The 21,352-nt window shown below is 35.0% G+C and overlaps 1 protein-coding gene across 1 annotated transcript in view; it reads left to right on the forward strand.

Annotated features, from left to right (window-relative positions):
- LOC150095623 (serine/threonine-protein kinase unc-51-like) overlaps positions 1-21,352 on the forward strand; it is a 393,781-nt gene that overhangs the window by 127,395 nt on the left and 245,034 nt on the right. The window contains exon 8 of the mRNA XM_090409927.1: positions 2,665-2,766. Within this exon, the coding sequence (XP_090266053.1) occupies positions 2,665-2,766 (102 nt within the window). The remainder of the gene's footprint in view (positions 1-2,664; positions 2,767-21,352) is intronic.

Here is a 21,352-nt window from a genome sequence, read left to right on the forward strand (position 1 = left end):
TGTAAAACGTAGATATCAACCGAGACATCCTCCTTCTCCATAATTTGACGTTGGAAATTTTATTTTTTCCACTTGGTTAGACTATAATAAATTTAGTTTAATCCCGTATCCAAGTGTAAGCAAACAAAGTTTGCACCTGAAGTATCCTCAGGACTACGGCAACTTTCAGTAAAGGTGGACCAATCTCTCATCATTACTTGTCTTAGTATCTTCCATAATGCCAAGCACATTTCCTTGCGGAAATGTATAATGCTATGCATTAAGGGAAGGGCCAGTACCCAGACTGGTTTCGACCTTTATTGAGATCTTGTCAGTTGGACCAGACCCAGAGGTGGTAATACAAAGTGGAAGCAATGGAGAGGTCATATTTACCTATACGAGTTGCCAAAAGGTGTCTCACTTTATTATTAAATTACTCTGGATTTAGAGGTCCTGAAGATACTTCAGGCACAAACTTTGTTTGCTTACATTTGGATAAAGGATTAAACTAAATTTATTATATTCATAATTTGACATCTTATTTTTATACGGGGCATATAAAAATAAGATGTCAGATAAGATTTGGCAGTATATATTAATCACCTTATCAGCACAGATACTCTCTCTCTCCATAAGAAATAACCTAACTGGCTCAAAACAGAGATGCCTGGAAAACTACATATAATAATTCACTTTTTCTTATTCCTATTTATTTAGTTAGTTTGTTTTGCTAGATAGCGTACCCTCTCCCACCAATGAACTATGGATTTGAAACTCGCAGTAGGCATGGATTTTGTAATTGTTATTAACTGAGAGATGAATTTCTTCGTCTGAAAATACTAGTATTGGAGGAAAAGGTAAAGACTAGTATTGCAGCAACAGATGGCAATTTAGCTAATGCTAATTTACATCATGATAGCATTTATGTAATTTTATCATTTTCTTTGATATAATTACATAAATGCTATCATGATGTAAATCAGCATTAGCTAATTCTCCTTAAACCACCAGTTTTATAAATATTAATATTCCATCAATAGAACTTGTAGTATCAAAGTATGATCTTAAGACATTTTTAAGGCGAAACAGAAATTAGGAAACTCACCGATCAGTAAAATATTACTTTCGCTGTATAAGAATAAAAATATTATGAAAATCTAATTAAAATCTAAATAAATGATACATAGATCTTTCCCTCTTTTATTTACAAAGTGTCAAGGGTTTCTATTCCTTATAACCGCAATCATTATACAAGGATAAGGTGGTTAGCCCTATGCCCCCAGTGTATCCTATGTCTGTAGAAGCATTATGTTCTCAAGGCCAGTTTGCCTGCTTGAGGGAGGAAAAACCCCAGATAAACTGGGGAGAAAAACCCTGCAGTCCTCGTCCAAGACCGGCTAACTTAGCTATGTCTGAGTAAGATCCTAAGCTCCTCACATCAGTGACAGGAATCAAACCCAGAACATTTCTTTCCCAGGCATATGTTGTGAAGCAAGCCATTCGACTAACTGCATGGACTTTATATTTTGTGAAATTTATTTTTTACTTTTTATATATCGGTATCAATGCATTTACTTTTTATATATCAGTATCAATGCAATATCATTTCAATTTTCTAGCAAATAACATTTTCAGCAAATTTTTTTTTGTGATCAGTAGTTTGCGCGATGAATTTTTCTTTGAATTTTCATCTTGATGAATTGTCCGTGAACCCTTAGAAATTGATATTTTAATTTGTGTAGTATTATATATGAACTGTAATATTATAATTTTAAATATCATTTGCATGAAAAACTATAATTTAGTGGCATATTTAAAGCAGCATCATTCAGTTAATGGTATTTTTAAAATCTTGATTATATAAATAGTTATTTCTCAAAAAGAATTAAAAAAAATGTTTTTTGGTTAAAAAAAATAAAGTAAATCAATACAAATATCTGTTTATGTACTTGCTACAAAATACTAAACGATGGTTGTTCCCAAAATTTCATCAAGGGGATTTTAGCTTGAAAGACTCCCATCACTCTGGGAGTCCTATTTCTCTCTCTCTCTCTTGATAATGATATGCTGGAAGCCTCTGCTGCAAGAAATGCCAATGCAACTGTTGAAGATCTAGGGAACCAATCTGACTAGAAAGCAGAAAATTGATCATTGGTTGTTCAAAGAGGGAATAGTCAGTAAATTACTCTATTTCATAGCTTATTAATAAATCTATATTGTTATTTTTTTTTATTTTTTGTTGCCTCATTACTAAGCTGCTGACATCAATTTTTTTTGCTATATATTTGTGGCTAAATGTTTTACCATACATTACTGGAGGTGGGGGAGGTGAAAAAAACCTTGGCTTTTCTGTGATTGAAGGAACTTTATTGACCCTTGGCAGGGTTGAGTGTCTTAGACAGAGATGAGGTATTTTTTCTTATCAGATAAGTATCATGTATTTCTCTTATCACAAAACCAGTATAGCTCAAGAACACATGTTTGCAAAAAAATAATGAAGTGTGATATCAATAGTACTGGTAAGTAGAGCAAAAATTAAATAAGTCACTAGATTATAATCTGTTACAACCTATGTAGAAAAGAAAAAAAAAGCTACATAAAGGGAAGTTTTTTTGTTGTCATTGTTGAAAATGTTACAGTATATTTAATTACTAAAATGTAATGAACTTTAAATACTCTCCTTAGGCACCTGAAGTGATCATGTCATTACAGTATGATGCTAAAGCTGATCTTTGGAGTATTGGAACAATTGTGTTTCAGTGTCTTACAGGAAAAGCACCCTTTCAGGTATATTTGTGACTAAATAGTTTTTAAGACTTATAGTCCATATAACTTCATAGTAATGCATTATTCTTCATGTTATAATGACATGAAGAATATCAATGATCTATCCCACTTAGAGAAGTAAGGTTTCAGGCAAAAAAAATACTGCTGATCATGGCACAACATATATAGTTTATTTTATTGTATATTTTATTTACTTATTTATTTTTTTATTAATGTGACTCCTTCTCACAAAAGATAAATCATCCTTTTTGTGAACCTTAACTCACCCCCAGTACATCAGTACTGGGGTGAATTAAGGAATTTTTTTATTTTATTAATTTTATGTATTTTTTTGTATTTCTATTTCATGTCAGTTTATTCAAGTCAATTGAATAAATTCATATGGAATAAGAGAGAAATTAGCCAAAACACTAATTTAGCTGTACACAAGACAGTATTCAAGCCAATTTTAACTTATGGATGTGAGAGCTGGATCAGAAGTAAAACACTTGACCAAAGACTAGAAACCACAGATATGAGTCCTGAGAAAGATTAGAGGCGTGAACAGATGGCATCAATGGCAATATCATATTAAAAACGAGAATATTAGGAAAGAATTAGACATTGTCAGCATCCAGGAATGTGTTAGCAGAGCTAATCTCAGGTGGTATGGTCACTTAAACAGAATAGGCAAGGAAAGATGAGCAAAGCAAGTGTTCTCTGCTAGATTGGCAGGAAAACGACCCAGAGGAAGACCAAGATATAGGTGAATTGATATGGTACAAAGTGCCTTAGTTGATAGAAATATAAGATCTGATAATGTTGGAGTCTTGACAAGTAACAGACTGATTTGGAGGAAAATTGTAGATAGGAAGTTAGTAATGATGTAAATTTTTCATGTAGTGCTATCATATCCTGTACACCCCTTGAGGGTACATGTCAGGAATTTGATGATGATGATTGCTTATTTGTTATGAAAATGCATTTGTTTTTTTATGGATGGAAGTTCTTGCATATTCCTACACTATTCTTTTTGCATAAACTTATGAAATAATTTAGATATTATATTTTTAAAATGCTTGATTAAAAGTTCATTCTGAATTTTTATATCTGTGAGGTGTGAAATGAAATCATTTATAAACTGAATTAGTATTTTTTACAGAGAAGATATGATTGAAAATGCAGATAATTTCTTTTTCCTATGTTTGTGGGTTTATACAAAATCTTTAGTTTTTAAATTACTGTTTAGTCTCGTCAGCATTACAGTTACAGAAACTGATAGAATGGTCATGTTCTTTTTCTAGAGTGAAGGTCAGTCAATCACTGTATGTATGGAAACTAAGAAGGACCCTTTTTACTTCATCAGTGTTCTCCATGCATAGGACATCTTCCATATATCAACCATAATAGATAATAGAACAGAGGTTAGGAGCTAAGTACATGGACTCAATTTGAGTCAGAAATAGTTTGGAAATCTTTTTGCTTATATTCTGGTCCATTGAAGGCTATAATTTGAATGTAAATGTTTTGATTAATTTTAAAAAAGGTTTGCTGTAATTAAAATGTTAATGAGATAATATCAGTGAGCTAATTTTATACGCTAACTTAGTTTATTATTTACAAGTGAGCAATGTCCACTGTACAGGAAGACACATTTTTCAGTGTCAAAGGATGTCAGAAAGAGATGAAGTTAACAACTTGAACTGATATTTAAGTCCCAAATGTGAAGATATAGCATGTGTGTGAACTTTTTTTATTTTATTTTTTTATTATGAAATTAGAAATTGCTCTTCGAGTTTGCAATAATGTTGTAACTAAACCATCTTTTCACAAAAAGAAATTCTTTGGTGCCACAATGTCATACAAGTTTTGCTGTCAACCTGATTGTAATATATCATATGCAGAGGCACATGGTTGTAAGTTTAATGTGGGTAGTCTAAAGCACACTTCAGAGACTCCTTACCAAAATAGCCACCTCAACAACGAATGCCAAAAAGCAAAAGAAAAGTTGTTGTTGGTGGTGGTAATAGTGTCATTGTGTGTAATTGGGGGATTTGAATAGGGAAGGTGGTGATAAGATAATAAGATACTTGTTTTACCTTTTTTTTTTTTCAACTGTCATTAGAATGGACTTATATAACAAACAGAAGCACAAAAGTAAATATCTGGAACTGAATAATTCTCAGTTATGTTCTAATATTTTATTTTGAACCAAATAACAATTCAGAAGACTTTAGAGGAGTTTACACATTGCAGTTTGTTTTTCACTTGCTTATAATAGGTGTTTGCTGGTATAGTTTAAGTTCAGCACACTGCAAAACCATATTTATTTCTGAATGTCATGTTTCTGTTTAGGCTAGTGTGTAAGTAAACTACAATAGAATCCTTAAACAGGAAGTAATTTTTGAGAGAATGTATCTAAATTTTGAGCTGATCTGTTTCATAATTTTTCTCCAGCGTTTTACTTATTCATTTGATTGTCAGTAATATCCCAGCAGCATTCACCTTTTTGAAATTCAAGTACTTTAAGGACATCAGGACAGGAAAGGAATATCATCTTTGGGAACTTTTAAAGACTGATGTTTCTGAAGTAGTTCATAATAGACTTGCTGACATTTTATAATATAGAAATGATATATATCAAGATAATCCATAAGCATGAGAGAGAAAATTTTCATCTAAAATATGAAATACATTTGACTCACTATAGTAGACACTATTATGAGAAACTTATTCACTACTACAAATTTCCCACTATAACAGACTATTCCTGTGGACTATATGAGTTTGCTATAGTGAGATTCGACTGTACTCTTTTTTTTAATGTAGTGACAATGCCGAACTTTTGTTAGATGGTGAAAACTGCATAATGATATTGACATTCATGAATTTTCTATTCTATAAACCTCGGGTGAGAAACTCCATTTCCTGTTTTATTTATTTTTTTATGTAAATCCCACTTACGATTAGCACATTAATGTCATTAGTGGGCCAAAAGTTGAATTATCTAGAAACCCTGTCCTAGTGACTTAACATGGAACTTTTTCATACAGCTTTGGTTGTCCTACAAATAGGTGATGTTAGTTTTATGCTGGGCAGTGAAATTCATATCATCTAAAGGCATTTCACAGACACTCATTCAGTAGTGTGACTTTGAACTCACAGCCTGTTAGTTGGAGAGTAAAGATGCTATCTTTTATGTGGCTCCCATCCATTCAAGGCTTTTATTAAACCTATAATATATTTGTACCATGGGTAAGCTAAGGATTTTTTCTATTTTTTTATTAATGTTATTATTTATTTATTTATTCATTATTATTATTATTTTTGCATTTTTATTTATTTTTTACATAGTCCAGAAACCCTACTCTAGAAACCAAACATTGAACTTTTCAAACTACTTCAGGCCTCCAATAAGCAAGGTGGTTGTAAGACAACCACCTTGCTTATTGGAGTCCTGAAGATTCGAATCAGCAACCTGCTAGTTGGAGAGCAGATATGCTAACCACTCAGTCAACCAGGCTGGCAAATTGATTAATATGTCCAGGAAGAGAAGCTGGTTAAAATCTTTCAGTATTTCGTATTTATATTAATTCTATAAGAATAACTGAATTACTGTACGCAGCAAAGCTGTTCTGCAAATCAGCTATACAAAACTATTTGATGATAGTGATTCAGTAAGCTTCCTGATCAGCTAGTGAATAATCATGCTTACACTTACTCTTTCAGATTATTCCTGGAGGGAGCCAGGATATGGCATTTGCGTGAAAGGCATTGTCAAGGAGACTGGGTATCCTCTCTGAGTGACATGTTTGCAAGTCTTTTCCACTTGGTGTCTCTACTCTCTATTTAGCTTTTCTTCTCCATTAATTATGGGAAGAAGACAAAATGATAACAACATAAATAAAAAGTTATTTTACTCTTCTCAAAATAATCTTCCTCAAAAAAACTAAAATATAAATAATTATATACAACATCAATAATATGTGCAAAAAAATGTTTTTTCCCCATGTTCCCTAACATTACGTTTGTAGTCTTAATACCGACATGAATTCTGTGCAGCACCAGTTGCAGTCATCCAAATATGACATTATTTGTAATGAAATCTCACCTGGCAACCTCTACAGCTATTCAAAGTACACTTTACAGCAGTGCTTCCTAAACTTCTGGATGTCAGGGCCCCCTTTGCAAAAATTAAAATATTTCACGGCCCCCTCAAAAAAAAATCATAATAGAGAGATATATTATTATAATATTTATTGTATTTATATTCAATATAAAACATACACAGCGAATATTGCAAAAATCAAATGCATATATTACATTTTTTGCCTTTTACCGTTTGGGTCTGAAGATGATGGGCTATTCTGGTAAAATATGAAATACTGTCCTTTTTTTGAGTCTGTTTCTGCTTCTTCTGATTGTTCGCGGGAATTTTTAAAAATTTTTTTATCAGCCACTTATCCATCTCAGGGTTAAATTTTTTAACGTAGAATAGATCAAATAATATCACCACTTACCGATACTGGCACACCACAGACTGATAACATGAAATTAGTGAATATTACCTGAATAAGGGAATCCCCGGACCAGGAACATTTTTCTCTTTTGCGACTTTTCTCCCTTTAAGGTAATTAAGCCTAACGCGAAACAGACAGCAAAGGCAGGTTATTAAAACGTGCATATAATTGGTGCGGTATTAACAAAAGATCGTGCAACCGAAAGATAAAAGCGTAGCTGACAATTGAGTTGAAATGCTAACTCTCTTCAACTGAATTCCAAATGTGAAACTGTCATAACATTCATTATATATATATATATTACTTAGTTTTAACACTTTTACAGATTTTAACACGTTTGGTTGAATTTTATTGCTGCCTTGGGAAATCGAACTCACACACACATCTAATTAATAACAATATTTTTTAGTTAGATACTGTGTTTACCCATGCAACATATGGTTTTGTTTCAGTCTATACAGCATAGTTTCTGTATGAGGGGACATGTGATTCATTAATTAGTGTGTTTTTATCCCAGTTGTTCTCTAATTGCACTATTTGTTGAGAAATATATTACACAGACTCCTCATACCTTATTCACTGGCATAATGAAGGTACTTGTTTTTATTGCCTCTGCAGTATAATGGCTGTTAGGGAGGGTGTGTTGTTTACCACTGCAAGCGAGTTACTATCTCCCCACATGAACTTGTTTAAGCTTTTTTTCATGTGTGAAGTATATGCGAAACTTTTATTGGTAACAGAAAACTAGCTCGGATGACAGTGATAATATAAAACGAGTTTTGATATGTGTATAAAGTCAATATCAACAGTCCCTGATTACGAATGCATGATGAAAGGGACAGGAAGATTTGGAGCTTCCCTGGAGAGCATTCGAAGTAAGTACAATTAACCACTGCTTTGAAATGAAACATGAATAAGCAATATTTACTAATATTCATTAAGTGCCGAAATATGCAGGAAGCAAAGTTTATGAACCAACACCAATGTGTGAGTTTTTCCATTAAAATATAAAAAATAACAAAAAAAAAATAATAAAAGTTAAATACGTTTCTTTTAAGATAAGAAAAATCTACTTAGTCTTAAAACATTTTAAATTTGTTTTTATTATTTCATGGCCCTCCGCTCAACAAAATTTACAGCCCCCCCCCAAGGGGGGAGGCCTTGGCCCACGGTTTAGGAAGCGCTGCTTTTACAGGATTCTTTCAGTCACTAGACCAGATGAGTGAGAAATTTTGGTTGACAAGTAAAAAAGTCAGAAGAGTCATTTCAGTTTAATTGTAAATTTTATGTAGTTAACGCTGATTTCATGGTATATTTTTTATATCATAATTAGTTTTTTTACCTTGCTTATTTCACCTATTTGGACATGCCATTTATTACAAATGCCTGTTTTGATTTTGTCATTAATGAAATATGATCAATAAGAGGATATAGTAGCATACATCATTTTATATTTAGAAAGTGCTAAAACTTACTGCGAAGTAACCAACTAATTGCAACACAGAAAAAAAAAAATTCCAACATCTTCTTTAAATCCAGAGTAATTTAATAATAAGGTGAGACACCTTTTGGCAACTCGTATAGATAAATATGACTTCTCCATTGCTTCCACTTTGGTATCACCATCTCTGGGTCTGGCTCCCACTGACAAGACCTCAATAAAGGTTAAAACCAGTCTGGGTAGTCGCCCTTCCCTTAATGCATAGCATTATACATGTCTGCAAGGAGATGTGCTTTGCATTATGGGAAGGAGTGATGAGAGCTTGGTCCACCTTTACCACGAGTTGCCTCAGCGACTTTACCATGAGTTGCAAGTGTAAGCAAACTTTGTTTACTTACACTTGGATAAAGGATTAAACTAAATTTATTATAATTGCGACACATTAACCTAAACAGCGGCAATTATTAGCTTATACCCAATGATGGAATATGCAGAAAGTTGGAAAGCTTGGAATATTGATGTAAAAAAGAATTATTGCAGGTGTTTTTTTATTTTCCCACACTATATAATTTCTTTATATGGATTCTAAAATATGTACCCTAAATGATTTTTGGTTATGTTCTTGGTTGCCACTGCATGCTTAATCAGTAACCCTCTTTGTCTGCCAGTATTTTGGAACCATTCTGAATTACTCCCTAATGTATTTAATGCATGTGTAGCCCAAACAGATGTATTTTATTCAGAGTTTTATGATGATTTTGAATGTGTTTACCCTCAACGCTTGTTTCTCATGCCACAGAAGAAGCTCTATGACTTTTTCATAAAATAAAACAGTGATTCTGGACATACTGTACATGTTAGAAATGAAAATTATCATTAACCTTTTCACTGCTTGGACTATATAAGCTAGCCAAGCTCTCCATGCAGGCTTATTTTCTTTTATAATTTAAATTGAAAAATCACATGCAAAACTTTATGTAATTTTTTTTTTCCCACTTTAACCAAAATTGAGACACAAATAATTTATTTTGAGCATGATTTTGAAATAGCTAAACTTTCCAAACCAGGAAGGAGTAATTCTCATAATAATTTTCTAATTTCCATTTCTAACATGTAGAGTATGTCTTGAATGTTTTATGAAACTTTCACTATTTTATGTAAAAAAGTCAAGTTTTATTAAAAATTTTGCTGAGTATATTTGTGCAATACTAGACATTCTTTATCATTATTCTTGCAGAATTTTGCAATTACGTGAGGGTGGTCTGAAAACTTCTCGTCCTCGACCATAGATGGCATGACCATCTGCAAGATTTTTTTTTTTCTAAGTTGGTACATCGTCATAAGCATCCATGTGAAATTGCAAGTCATTTTATCAAGTAGTTTGTTTTATACAGTTGTCTGAAGCAAAAGTGTTGTCTATATTCCTTGAAATGGATAAAACTGAGTATCATGCAGTTATAAAATTCTTTGTAAAAGAAGGTTTAACTCCAAAAGAAATTCATTTGAAGTTCATAAAAGTTTATGGGCACTCTTCTCCTTCGTTTTCGATAATTAAGAAATAGACTATCAGTTTAAACGTGGCCATACCAGCCTTGAAGATGATCCACATTGTAATATTTCCTTATTTTGTCTTTTATAATTATAAGTTTTTCTATTTTTATATCATTAACTTTGCAGTTATTGTGTTTGCTCATTAATCTTAGTTATGTTGATTGATTTATCCAATCTACTACTATGCAGTCACACTATCAACTCTAGGCTGCTAGTTAATCCAATGATGAGCGTACAAAGTTTGAAAGACAAAGGGATTGCCGTTGGGTAGTGCCAATTCCTTTGTTTTGACTCTGGTGCTAATCCCTTTTCTAGTTTAGGAAAAATTTATATTTTTGTGCTGCGCCATCCTAATTCTAGACAAGAGAATGACTCATTATCAGAGAATTAGCATCGAAATGTGTGCTATTAATTAATTCCTTGATTAGTTCATTGAGTACTTAAATCATAAAAAACTTATATTTCATTTGCAGTCGTAGTTACCCTTATGTCTTAACCTCCACACTGGGTCTAGCTTTTATGAGCGGTGCAATAGGATTAAAATCAGGCAAGTTAGATTGACAACAAAAGATATTTATTTATCAAATCTGACTTAGTACAGGTATCATTAATTTCTAGTTCAAAATCAAAACTATCCTTCAGATTGAATTCAATTAATTAAGTGATACAAATTCACTCTTAACATTACATGCCTCAAAATATCAATCGAAACTAAATAAGAGTTCCAACTTGTAGCTTAACATTCTAGTTGGAATTAACACTTCCTGAGGCTTCATGAATTATCAGACTGAGTACACTACAAAGCATAAACAAATTCCTATACAACCTTCCTTTCTAGAACATACGGTTTCCCCTTTTTCTCCTTGCTTTAGCCCTAAAGTCCTTTCCTTTAATGTAACTTGATTAATTAGAAAGTTCCTTGCATGAACACGAATAATCCCTCTTAGAACAAAATTTTAACATTACCAGGAACACCAGAAATACTTTTCTTCTTCTTATTCGTCTATGGAGTGCTTTCGTCTCGGTGATCATGCATCTGCTTGATTTTATCTGAAGGAATCAACTGGTGGGCTCGGACACGGTTCACCTCCTTCGATGTAAGCCATTCTAGCCTACTGCTATCGGATCAAGTGGTTCGGCATAACTTGTCGGTCTGCGCTGTGTCTTCCACAAGGCTGAAGTCTGTACTCGCTGAACTGCTGCTTGACTGGTGGACTGCCTCACTTTCATGTCCGCACACTCCTGCAACCTTCCTCAGGAATCCTGGAACTTAAATCCATAGAACGAAGAAAAAGGAAAAAAGTCCCGAGCTGGTGCTGCCAAGCTCTATATATCCAAGGCGCGATGTTTTTCTTCCTAAGTCACATTCTCTTCTTTTTTGCTCTCATCACCTAACTTCTCCAGCACCCAGTGCTGCCACTTCACCCAGCTTGCTTCGCCAGAAACTTTCGTGTGCAATTCAGCTGTGGTGCATGTGTTCTCCTCAGGCCTTCAATGCTTAATCTGATTACCTAGCTTGCATTATGACTCAGATAGTTACACATTAACACAAGGTTCACATATTTTTAACTTCTGGTAAACTTAACAATGACCGACAACAGTACAATGGATAGAGAAAAATACTTGAATTATAAACTGTGTCAGTAATTTACATTCAGCTTTCTGTTCTCTGATGCACAATTATTAGCTCTGGGAATGTTGTTACTTGTTAAATCTGAATGAAATAATTATGAAATAAATTCTCCTTCATTTGGAATTTAACAACGTGAAGGAGATCCAAAAAGTGTAACAACACCAGAAATCATTGATCAAGTGCACGATATGGTATTGGATGATCCGTGAGTCAAAGTGCTTGAAATTGCTGAGACTATAGGCATTTCAAAAGAACGTGTAGGATATATTTTGCATAAAGAATTGCATATGAAAAAGCTTTCTGCAAGATGGGTGTCCCACTTGCTCACAGCAGACCAAAAAAACGTACTTGCACGAAAATCACTGAACAGTGCTTGGAGCGTTTTAACAAGATTAAAACTGATTTTGTGCGTTAATTTATCACTATGGATGAGACTTGGATTCACCATTACATACTGGAATCCAAACAACAGTCAAAACAGCGAACAGAAGCCGGCTGTTCAGCGCCAAAGAAGACAAATCCAGTTCCATTGGCAGGAAAGGTCATGCATCGGTGTTTTGGGATGCTAAAAGTATTTTGTTTATTGATTATCTTGAAAAGGGTAAAATAACCGGGGAATATTAATACGATATTTTAACCAGACTAGACAAAAAAATTCATGGGAAAAGACTAGGTTTACGGAAGAAAAAAATCATCTTTCATTAGGACAATGCACCTGCCCACAAAGGTGTTTTGGCAATGGAAAAATTAGGGATCTGCACTATGAATTATTGGAACATCCACCATATTCCCCAGATTTGCCTCCCTCTGACTTCTATCTCTTCCCCAAACTAAAACTCATCCTTGGTGGTCAGCGTTTTTCTTCAAATCAAGAGGTGATTGCAGCTGTAGAGCAGTATTTTGCAGATCTTACTGGGAACCACTACAAGAACAGGATAATGGTGCTGGAGCATCGCTAGAATAAATGTATCAGTCTTAAGGAGCTTATGTTGAAAAAAAAAAAAAAATTTTGAAATTATAAATTTGTTTTTTCATTGTTAGGCCGAGAACTCTTCAGACCACCATGGTATGATGCGTTTTTCAAAACAGGGGTAAATTTGGTGGTCTGGTTTGGTTAAATTTGGTTTTTCAGATAATAATAAATACATCCCAAAATTTGTGACACGTAAATCTGCTCTCTCTGGACTGGCACACATGGCAATACCTTTGGGGATTTTCCTTAGGAGGAAGAAGATCATGTTAGAAAGCATCTTCCATTACAATCTTGGGGATGGGGGTTGGTCATCAGGTAATGCTTATCTTGTCAGTCATTGCTCAAATCTCTCAAATCTTCTCAAAAATTTTTCAAATCTTCCATATGCCCAGCATATGGAAGATTTGAGAAATTTTTTTTTTGAGAGTTAATTGGAAATCTGCAGATATTATGTTTTTCCCTATATTCGCTTTGTACAGTGTCTGTCTTTGTACAGTGTTAGTACTGTTAGGTGGAGGAGGGGAAAATAGAAATTTATGTACCACATCAAGTCCTTCAGTGGAACTCTCATGTTTGGCTTGCCAACTGTTCATGTTGTTCTTATTGTATTCTGTGGGGTTTCATTATTAGCTGATTCGTATAATATTCTCTCTCTTGATGATTTCATGCAATGTTTATGACTTATGGTCTGCATGTACACTTTGTTAAATTGTGAATGAAGATATTTATAATTAATAATACTTCATTCATAATTAACAAAATAAGCAGGACTTATTTAAATTTATTTTGTTGGTCTCTTGCTTATAAAATGTTATTCATGTAATTCCTTTTGAGTTTTGTTAGTTAATTTTATTTATGTAATTTAGGGTATATCATAGACATGAAAAGACTCTGTATTAAAGTGTCATTTATTTTATTTGCTTTATTTCTTTAATAATAATATAAGAAACTGTTATATATGTAATTTTAATATATCCAGAAGATTCCTTGTGATATCATTTGATTGGTTGTTGTGAGAAGGGGATTTTGACGTGCCGAAAATGGAATAGAAAGGACCGGGAATCGCTTGGCATTTTAACTTATCTTTTTGGGAGTTGTATTTCTACCAAAACTTTCTAACGCCTAGCAGTGGAATAGTGCAGGACATAGGATAATACGAATAAGAAAAGGAAGAAATTGGTAGTTAATTTATACCAAGTGCAAAAAGGTTATATTCTCCCGAGTTTATAAATCATTCGCGGAAATAGAAGATTCTTTTAATTTTGTGTTACTACAAAGTAAAAGTCAGCAAGGACTTTAAAGATGTTGTTCGATCTCCTTATGATGTGACGAAGCTATATCCTGGTAAGATTATCGACTATACTTAGTGTGAAATAGCGAAAATTAATTCCGTCGAAAGTAATTTATTCCTAGTTGCTGTATTCAGCGAGTCAAGATTGAATGTGTGATGTGCTAATGCTTTTCCCCTCTTCAAGTGACAAATGCTATATTATTGAATTAAGTGTACATTGACTGAACAAGAATATTGAGAAGCCTATTTGTTTTAATTTAGGAATCTCGAACTTACAAGAACTAATTTTGATTGACTGAGCTTAGAGAATTACAAATGAATGTCTAGTTCATGAGTTGTATTCTTTCTGAATATCTTGAACTAATTTGATATTTAAAATGTTTTCAGATGTAATTACCTTGGTCAGAGTGAAGTTGTGATAGAAGTTCTTTGTGACAAGAAGAATAAGATCTGTTAATATAGTTTTTAATTATAAATTTTAAGCTCAGCTGAGTAGTGTACTAGTATGTTAATGAGAGTTTTATATTTGTTTAATTGTAATGTCCCTGATAACTACTGATTTTCTTTCACTGAACCGCTCATTAAAAATTTCGAACCAAAAGCGGGAGCTTTGCTTAATAGTGAGAACCTTGGCCTAAAATCAGCTTTATAATAACCTGGTACAGTTGAAGGTTGATTTATCAAAGTTGCTCATGCAATTCAGAACATAGAGTGATGCAGTATAATACAAATTTTCTTTATGCTCGGATGATATATCAGCCTACAACTAGTTAAATACTAACGAGAGAGAACTATAAGACGATAAAACTTGATTGAGCAGAAGCTACGATCCAACAACTTCTTATTTTCACTGGAGAAACTGTTGCTGGATGAAAGTACAGTGTGTGATGCGTACAAGGCGATTTGGTAGGTGTGGTCAGGAAATCACAACAAACACATGGCTTGGATAGGACTGGCTATAGACCTAAAAAATGAACTGCTCTCTTTGTTTACAAATGCCAGAAGTATCAGAAATAAGGGGGATGGTTTCAGTGATTGAGTTTATTTGCCTCAAAATCACTGGAATAAGTGAAACATGGTTGAATGAGGATGATATCGTAACGAGAATAGAAATGGATGGGTACAGTATTTTTTGCAAGGATAGAAAGGACAAGAAGGGAGGGGGAGTGCTGCTGATGATAGCAGTGGAATTAAGTCCACATAAGGTAGACATGAAAGGGGGAAATAGTGGCAATGGTTATGAGGCAGTGTGGCATAATGTGGAGAAGACATTTAGTTGGATGTTGTTATAGGCCTGAGAATGTAGAGGGTGGTGATGAAGAAATATATAAACAACTTGGATCAGTGAACAAAGGAAGGGTAATTATTATGGATGTAATTATGGCGGTATAGATTGGAATGAAGAGAGCATTTGAATAAGGAAAATGAATTTCTTGAGTACTTGAGAGATAACTATCTCAGACAGCATGTAAAGGAGGGCACACGTGCATTGAGAGTTCAAGATCTGATCATTTCATCAGAGGATGTAATTGTGAGAGGGGTTTCACACTTTCCTTCAGTTGGTGAAGGTGATCATGAAGTAATCACCTGTGTTGTGGCTAGTCACATGCGGACTCTTGTGAGGAAAGGATATATGTGGAATTACAAGGCTGGTGATTATGACAAGCTTAAGAGACAGTTTGGAGCTATAACGTGGAATGAGAAGTTGAGTGGTAAGGAAATAAATGCTGCATGAGAACTGACAAAGAAATACATAACAGCATCAATGTGTGAATGTATTCCAAAGGCCAAAAGGCTGAATAAGGTAGGTGTAAAATGGATGAATGGAACTTAAGCATGAAATCTGGAAAAAGAAAGTACTTTGGAGTAAATACAAGATGAATAATGGTAATAATCAATCACATGAAAAATATAAAGAACAAGCCAGGAGCATGATTCAGTTAGTGTGGAAAACAAAAGTAGAGTATGAGCAGAAATTGGCAAATCAGGCAAAGAAAACCCTAGAAATGTTTTTTAGATATGTGGGAAGTATTAGGAAGAACGATCATGGTAAGAAGAAGTTAATCGATGAAAGTGGTAGAACGGTAACTGCTGCAGATGACATTGTTAAGATATTCAGTGATCAATTTATATGAGTGTTCATCCTGATCAGGGTGGAATCGTGAGGAAATTAAATGCAGAGGATATAGGAGGGGATGGCTTAATTGTGAGTGAGCACGAGGTATTTGAGGAAATAACCTTGATGTCAATAAGGCGATAGGATTTGATGGCATATCCCATTCATCTTAATGGAATGTTCCAGGGAATTGGCACTAGCATTGACATACCTGTTTAATAAAAGTCTTATAACAGCACAGGTTTCAAGGGAATGGAAGGAGGGTAAAATTGTTCCACTGCATAAAGGTGCTGATAAGACTGTAGCTTCAAATTGCTGATCTGTATATCTGGAGTGATTGTGGTGAAGGTACTGGAGTGATTGGTGAGAAGTAGGATACAGAAATAGGTTGATAACAGCAGTATTCTTTGTGGTTATCAGCATGGGTTTGTTAAAGAGAGATCATGTTTCACTAACTTATGTACTATAACAAGGTGACAAATACCTTGGACAGGGAGATGCATATAAAGTAGTGTATTTAGATTTTGCAAAGGCTTTTGATAGACTGCCACATGGCAAGTTCTTGAATAAATTGAAATAGATGGGATTGGATAACAGACTTTTGAGTTGGATCAGTGACTGGCTGTCAGATAGGTATCAGAAAGTTGTATATGGGTTTGCAGTATCCTGAAAGGTCACTAGTGGTGTGCCACAGGGGTCAATTTTGGGACTTTCAGTTTGGGGTTCAATTTGTATGTTAATGATATTAGGATGAGTTTAATTAGTGATATGCAGATGATGCAAAACTGGGGAGAGCAGTTCAGATTCAAGTGGATGTTATGGCCTTGTAAGAGGACTTGAATAGATTGCATGAATGGCAGGTAAGTGGAACTGTCAGTTCAGTGTTGCAAAGTGTAAGGTTTTTAGATTTGATAAGCAATGATGGGATGCAAAGTATACGCTTGGTGGGGAAACCTTTAACGGAAATAGAGGAGATGAGAGACGTTGGAGTGATGGTGGACAAGGACCTGAAATTCAGGGCCAAATTGCCCAATTTGTGAAGATGTCACATCAGATAATAGCAATGATGCAGAGGACCCTGACATGCAGAAATAGAGAGGTTATGATGCCATTGTATAAGTCCTTAGTCAATAAGTTGGTCACCAAGTTTTCATGGTGACAAGGATATGTTGGAAAGGGTCAAGAGAAGATTCACAAAGGTGGTCAGTGGTCTTTGTAATGTGGAGTGAAGGACAGATTGAGAGAGCCTGATGAATAGGAGAAAGGGGGGGGGAGGTGGATGGATATGATTGAGACATATAAGCTAGTCAGGGGTTGTTATTGTGTTGACATGGAAGAGATTTTTCATAGAATGTGAGAGTGGGGGGTAGAACAAGAGGCCATCACTGGAAACTGTATAAGGAGGGTGTGAGCAGAGGAGTGAGGAGTAGGTTCTCTGCATGGAGAGCATTTGGTGAGTGGAATGCATTGCATGAGTGTGTGTGTTCAGTTTAAAGCACAGTTGGATAAGCATTGTGTGCAATAGTGTGTACCTCCCATGATGAGTCTCCGACTTCATGGAGGTCAAATGTTAATAATAATAATGTCACACAGTGCCTTGGAGATTTCTTCTATTATAGACAAAAGTGCAAATATTTTCCTCTATACATGTTTAATTGAATTGTGTTCATAAGAAATGTGCAGCATGGCCTAGAATTCAAATGTGTTTACAAGTTATGGAGGTTTTTTAAATGCAAAAGTGTAGGTGAGTATATTATAACATTAGTAGAGATATAATTTTTCAACTGCTCGAGATAACTAAAACCTACCAGCAAAAAGGTTAATAAATAAATAATAACAAATGTTCATATATCATAAAATGCACGATTTTTTTTTCCTCCTTCATGTGTTAAGCTTAGACTGCTAAACACATTAATATTATTATCATCATCGTAAATATCCTAGGTAGTCAAGAACTCATCAAGGGAAACCATACACAACCCACACCAGCTGTCTTGCCTTCTTTTAAACCCATTCATGCTAGCTGTATCACCACTTCAACAGGCTAATTGTTCCACTTGCTCGCTGAGCTGTGAGAGTAAGATCTAGCTTCCATCCTGATATCTTTTACATCCTACACCATTTTAGAAGTATATAAACCTCTATCATATCACCCCTCTTTCTCCTATTTGTCAGTATCTGTAGTCCACATACTCTCAATATGTGCTCATAATCTGTTCTCTGTAATTTTGATATCATCTTTGTAACTCTTTGCACTCTTTCCACTGAAACCCCAAGCACAGGCATCCAAGTTTGGATGAAGGCCTTGTACAGGCAAAGTGACTTCCTTATCCTTACAAGTCAGCGTTTGCTTCAACAAAGCTATTTATCCTCTGAGTTGTAATTGCAATTTTTGCTATGTAATCTTTGGACTTCAAATTCCTGTTCATCATAATGGGATCATGGAGAACAATCCTGTTCTCCATAATCCCTGGCCTCATAGTTTCTTCAAGCATAATCCCACCAATACAATATCACTGGAAATCTAATCATACTGAAGTTTACACTACTTTCCCATATTGACAATGAATTCACAGTTATCATTTCACTACAGTTCCAGCCTATTAAAATCATTCTCTAAGTGCTCTGTGATCTCTAATTGCTCTACCTATCTTTGAATCATTAGCAGACACTTGAACCTCTCCTGACAGGTACATATCAATATCATTAATGTAGATGTAGCGATTAATCAACAATGATCCAAGGACTGATCCCTGAGATATCCGACTAGTTACTTTAAATCTGGCTGATTTAAAGAGACTGGTACCCCATATTACCTTGATGGACCTGTTTCACTCAGGATTTCTCCATGAGTGCAGGTCACAAAGATGCCTCCAAAGATCTCGATCTTGAGCCTCTCTCTCTTCCATGTTATACCCATAGATTTCATTAGTGGATCTTCCCATCTTGTAGGTGGTCTTTCTGCTTTTCTCTTTATTCTTGGTTGTCAGTTGAGTATTCTATATGTCCATCTATTATCCCTGAGTCTGGCTATGTGACCTACCCATCTCATCTTGCTTTCATATACTGCAGTTACCACATCTTTTATGCCTGATCTCTTTCTTAGTTCCGTGTTTCTAACACGTTCCATTTTGCTGATGTTACAAATCCTGCGTTTATTGCACGCCAAATTATTCTGAGAGTTTCTTCTTCTTTTCTTGTTGTGTTCCATGTTTCTGATCCATATTGCTTTGTGGTTTCTGATCCATGGTTTTGTGAAGGGTAGATCATGCCTCAGTGACTTGCTCACGTTTTATAACACAGTGACAGCTGAACTGGATAAGGGTAATGGGTTTACAGTGATACTGCTGGACCTTGCTAAAGCCTTTGATAGGATACCTCATGGAATTCTAATCAGTAAACTGTAGCATATGAGAATGGATATAGGTTTGGTGAGATGGATAGGAGGGTGGTTGATGGAGAGATAGCAGAGAGTAGTTTATTCAGGAGTAGAGTCCAAAAGACAGCCTGTGACTAGTGGTGTGCCGCAGAGTTCTGTTCTTGGACCACTGCTGTTTAATTTGTTCATTAACGATATAGTGAAGGATCTGAGAGGAACGGTTCATTTGTTTGCTGATGATGCAAAGTTGGGTAGGGCAATAGTGAATGCAGAAGATGTCCAAATTTTGCAGGATGATTTGGATAGATTTGAGGTCTGGGCTAAGGAGAATGGATGTCAGTTTAATGTGGCAAAATGTGAGGTTATGCATTTTGGGGTGAAAAGATTAACAGCAGTATATCACATTGGTGGAACTGTACTCCAGGAGATTGATGAGGCCAGGGACTTGGGAATGGTGGTGGATAGTGAGTTGAAGTTTAGGGGGCACATTGCAAAAGTGGCAAAATCAGCTCATCAAATCACTTGGTTGCTGAAGAATACTTTGACGAGCAGAGATAAGCAAGTTATTGTTCCTCTGTATCGAGCCTTGATAAGACCCCATCTCGACTACTGTGCCCAGATTTGGTCACCTAGGTTTCTACTTGATGGGGGAGGAGGTTGAGAGGATCCAGATGCGAGTGACCAGGATAATAGCAGGTCTATGGAATGAACCTTATGAAAACAGGTTGAAGATTTGTGGGTTACAGAAATTGGTAAAGATATGCGTAATTGATAGGCAAAAAAGGGGAGATATGATTGAGACATTCAAATTGCTATAGGGTTTCTATAGGATTAATTCAGAAGATATTTTTGAGGACAGGACTGGTGGTGGGAGGACTAGGGGACATCCATGGAAGCTGGGCAAGAGTGTGGTTAGTACGAGTGTTAGAGCTGGGGTTTTTTACTTTTAGAGTGGTGAATGAGTGGAATAAGCTGCCAGAGTCTGTTGTGGGTGCTTAAACGGCGAATGAGTTAAAAGTCAAAGTATGATAGATACTGTGTGAATGTCGAATAGTTGTGATGGATATGATGTTTAGGGCCTCCCTCGATGAGTCTAAGGACTCCTTGGAGTCATCCGTAATAATAATAATATGTGAGTGATGGATGAATGTCACTATTAAATAGTTTTGCCTTCACAGAGATGTCAAGATTTGGATCAGTAAGTGTTTCTTTCAGTCTGTTGATTGATAGCCATGCAGGTTTCTTTCTTTTTGCTAGTTCTTCAGATAAATCATTATTCATTTTTATTGTTTGTCCTCCTAAGTAATTTAGGAGTCAACCCGTTCTGTAGGGATACCATCAATACATAGGTGACTGTCACTTGTGTAGATGTTTTGGATCCATTTTGTTTTTTCTAGATTCATTTCTAAGCCTATCTTACTGCTGTTTGTGTATATTTTTTCACCCATTTCTTCTAGGTCTTTTGGGTTGTAAGATATCGGTACTAGATCATGAGACTGGTACCCCATATACGACTTTCTTATAATTTTCCACCAGCCATTTGCTTATTTAAGTCAATAGTTCACCTCTGTAAGTATGGATTGGTTAAGTTTTTTATTTTTTACATAATTCAGAAATTGTACTCTAGAGACCCAGCATAGAATTTTTTTTCAGCCACGTTTGACTTTACAGCAGACAACGAACTTTCTTTCCCACCTAAAAGT

This window comes from Typopeltis vanoorti, chromosome 20 (assembly GCF_054136105.1).
Source record: "Typopeltis vanoorti isolate ZY-2024b chromosome 20, IOZ_Tvanoo_1.0, whole genome shotgun sequence".
Classification (NCBI taxonomy): Eukaryota; Metazoa; Arthropoda; class Arachnida; order Uropygi; family Thelyphonidae; genus Typopeltis; species Typopeltis vanoorti.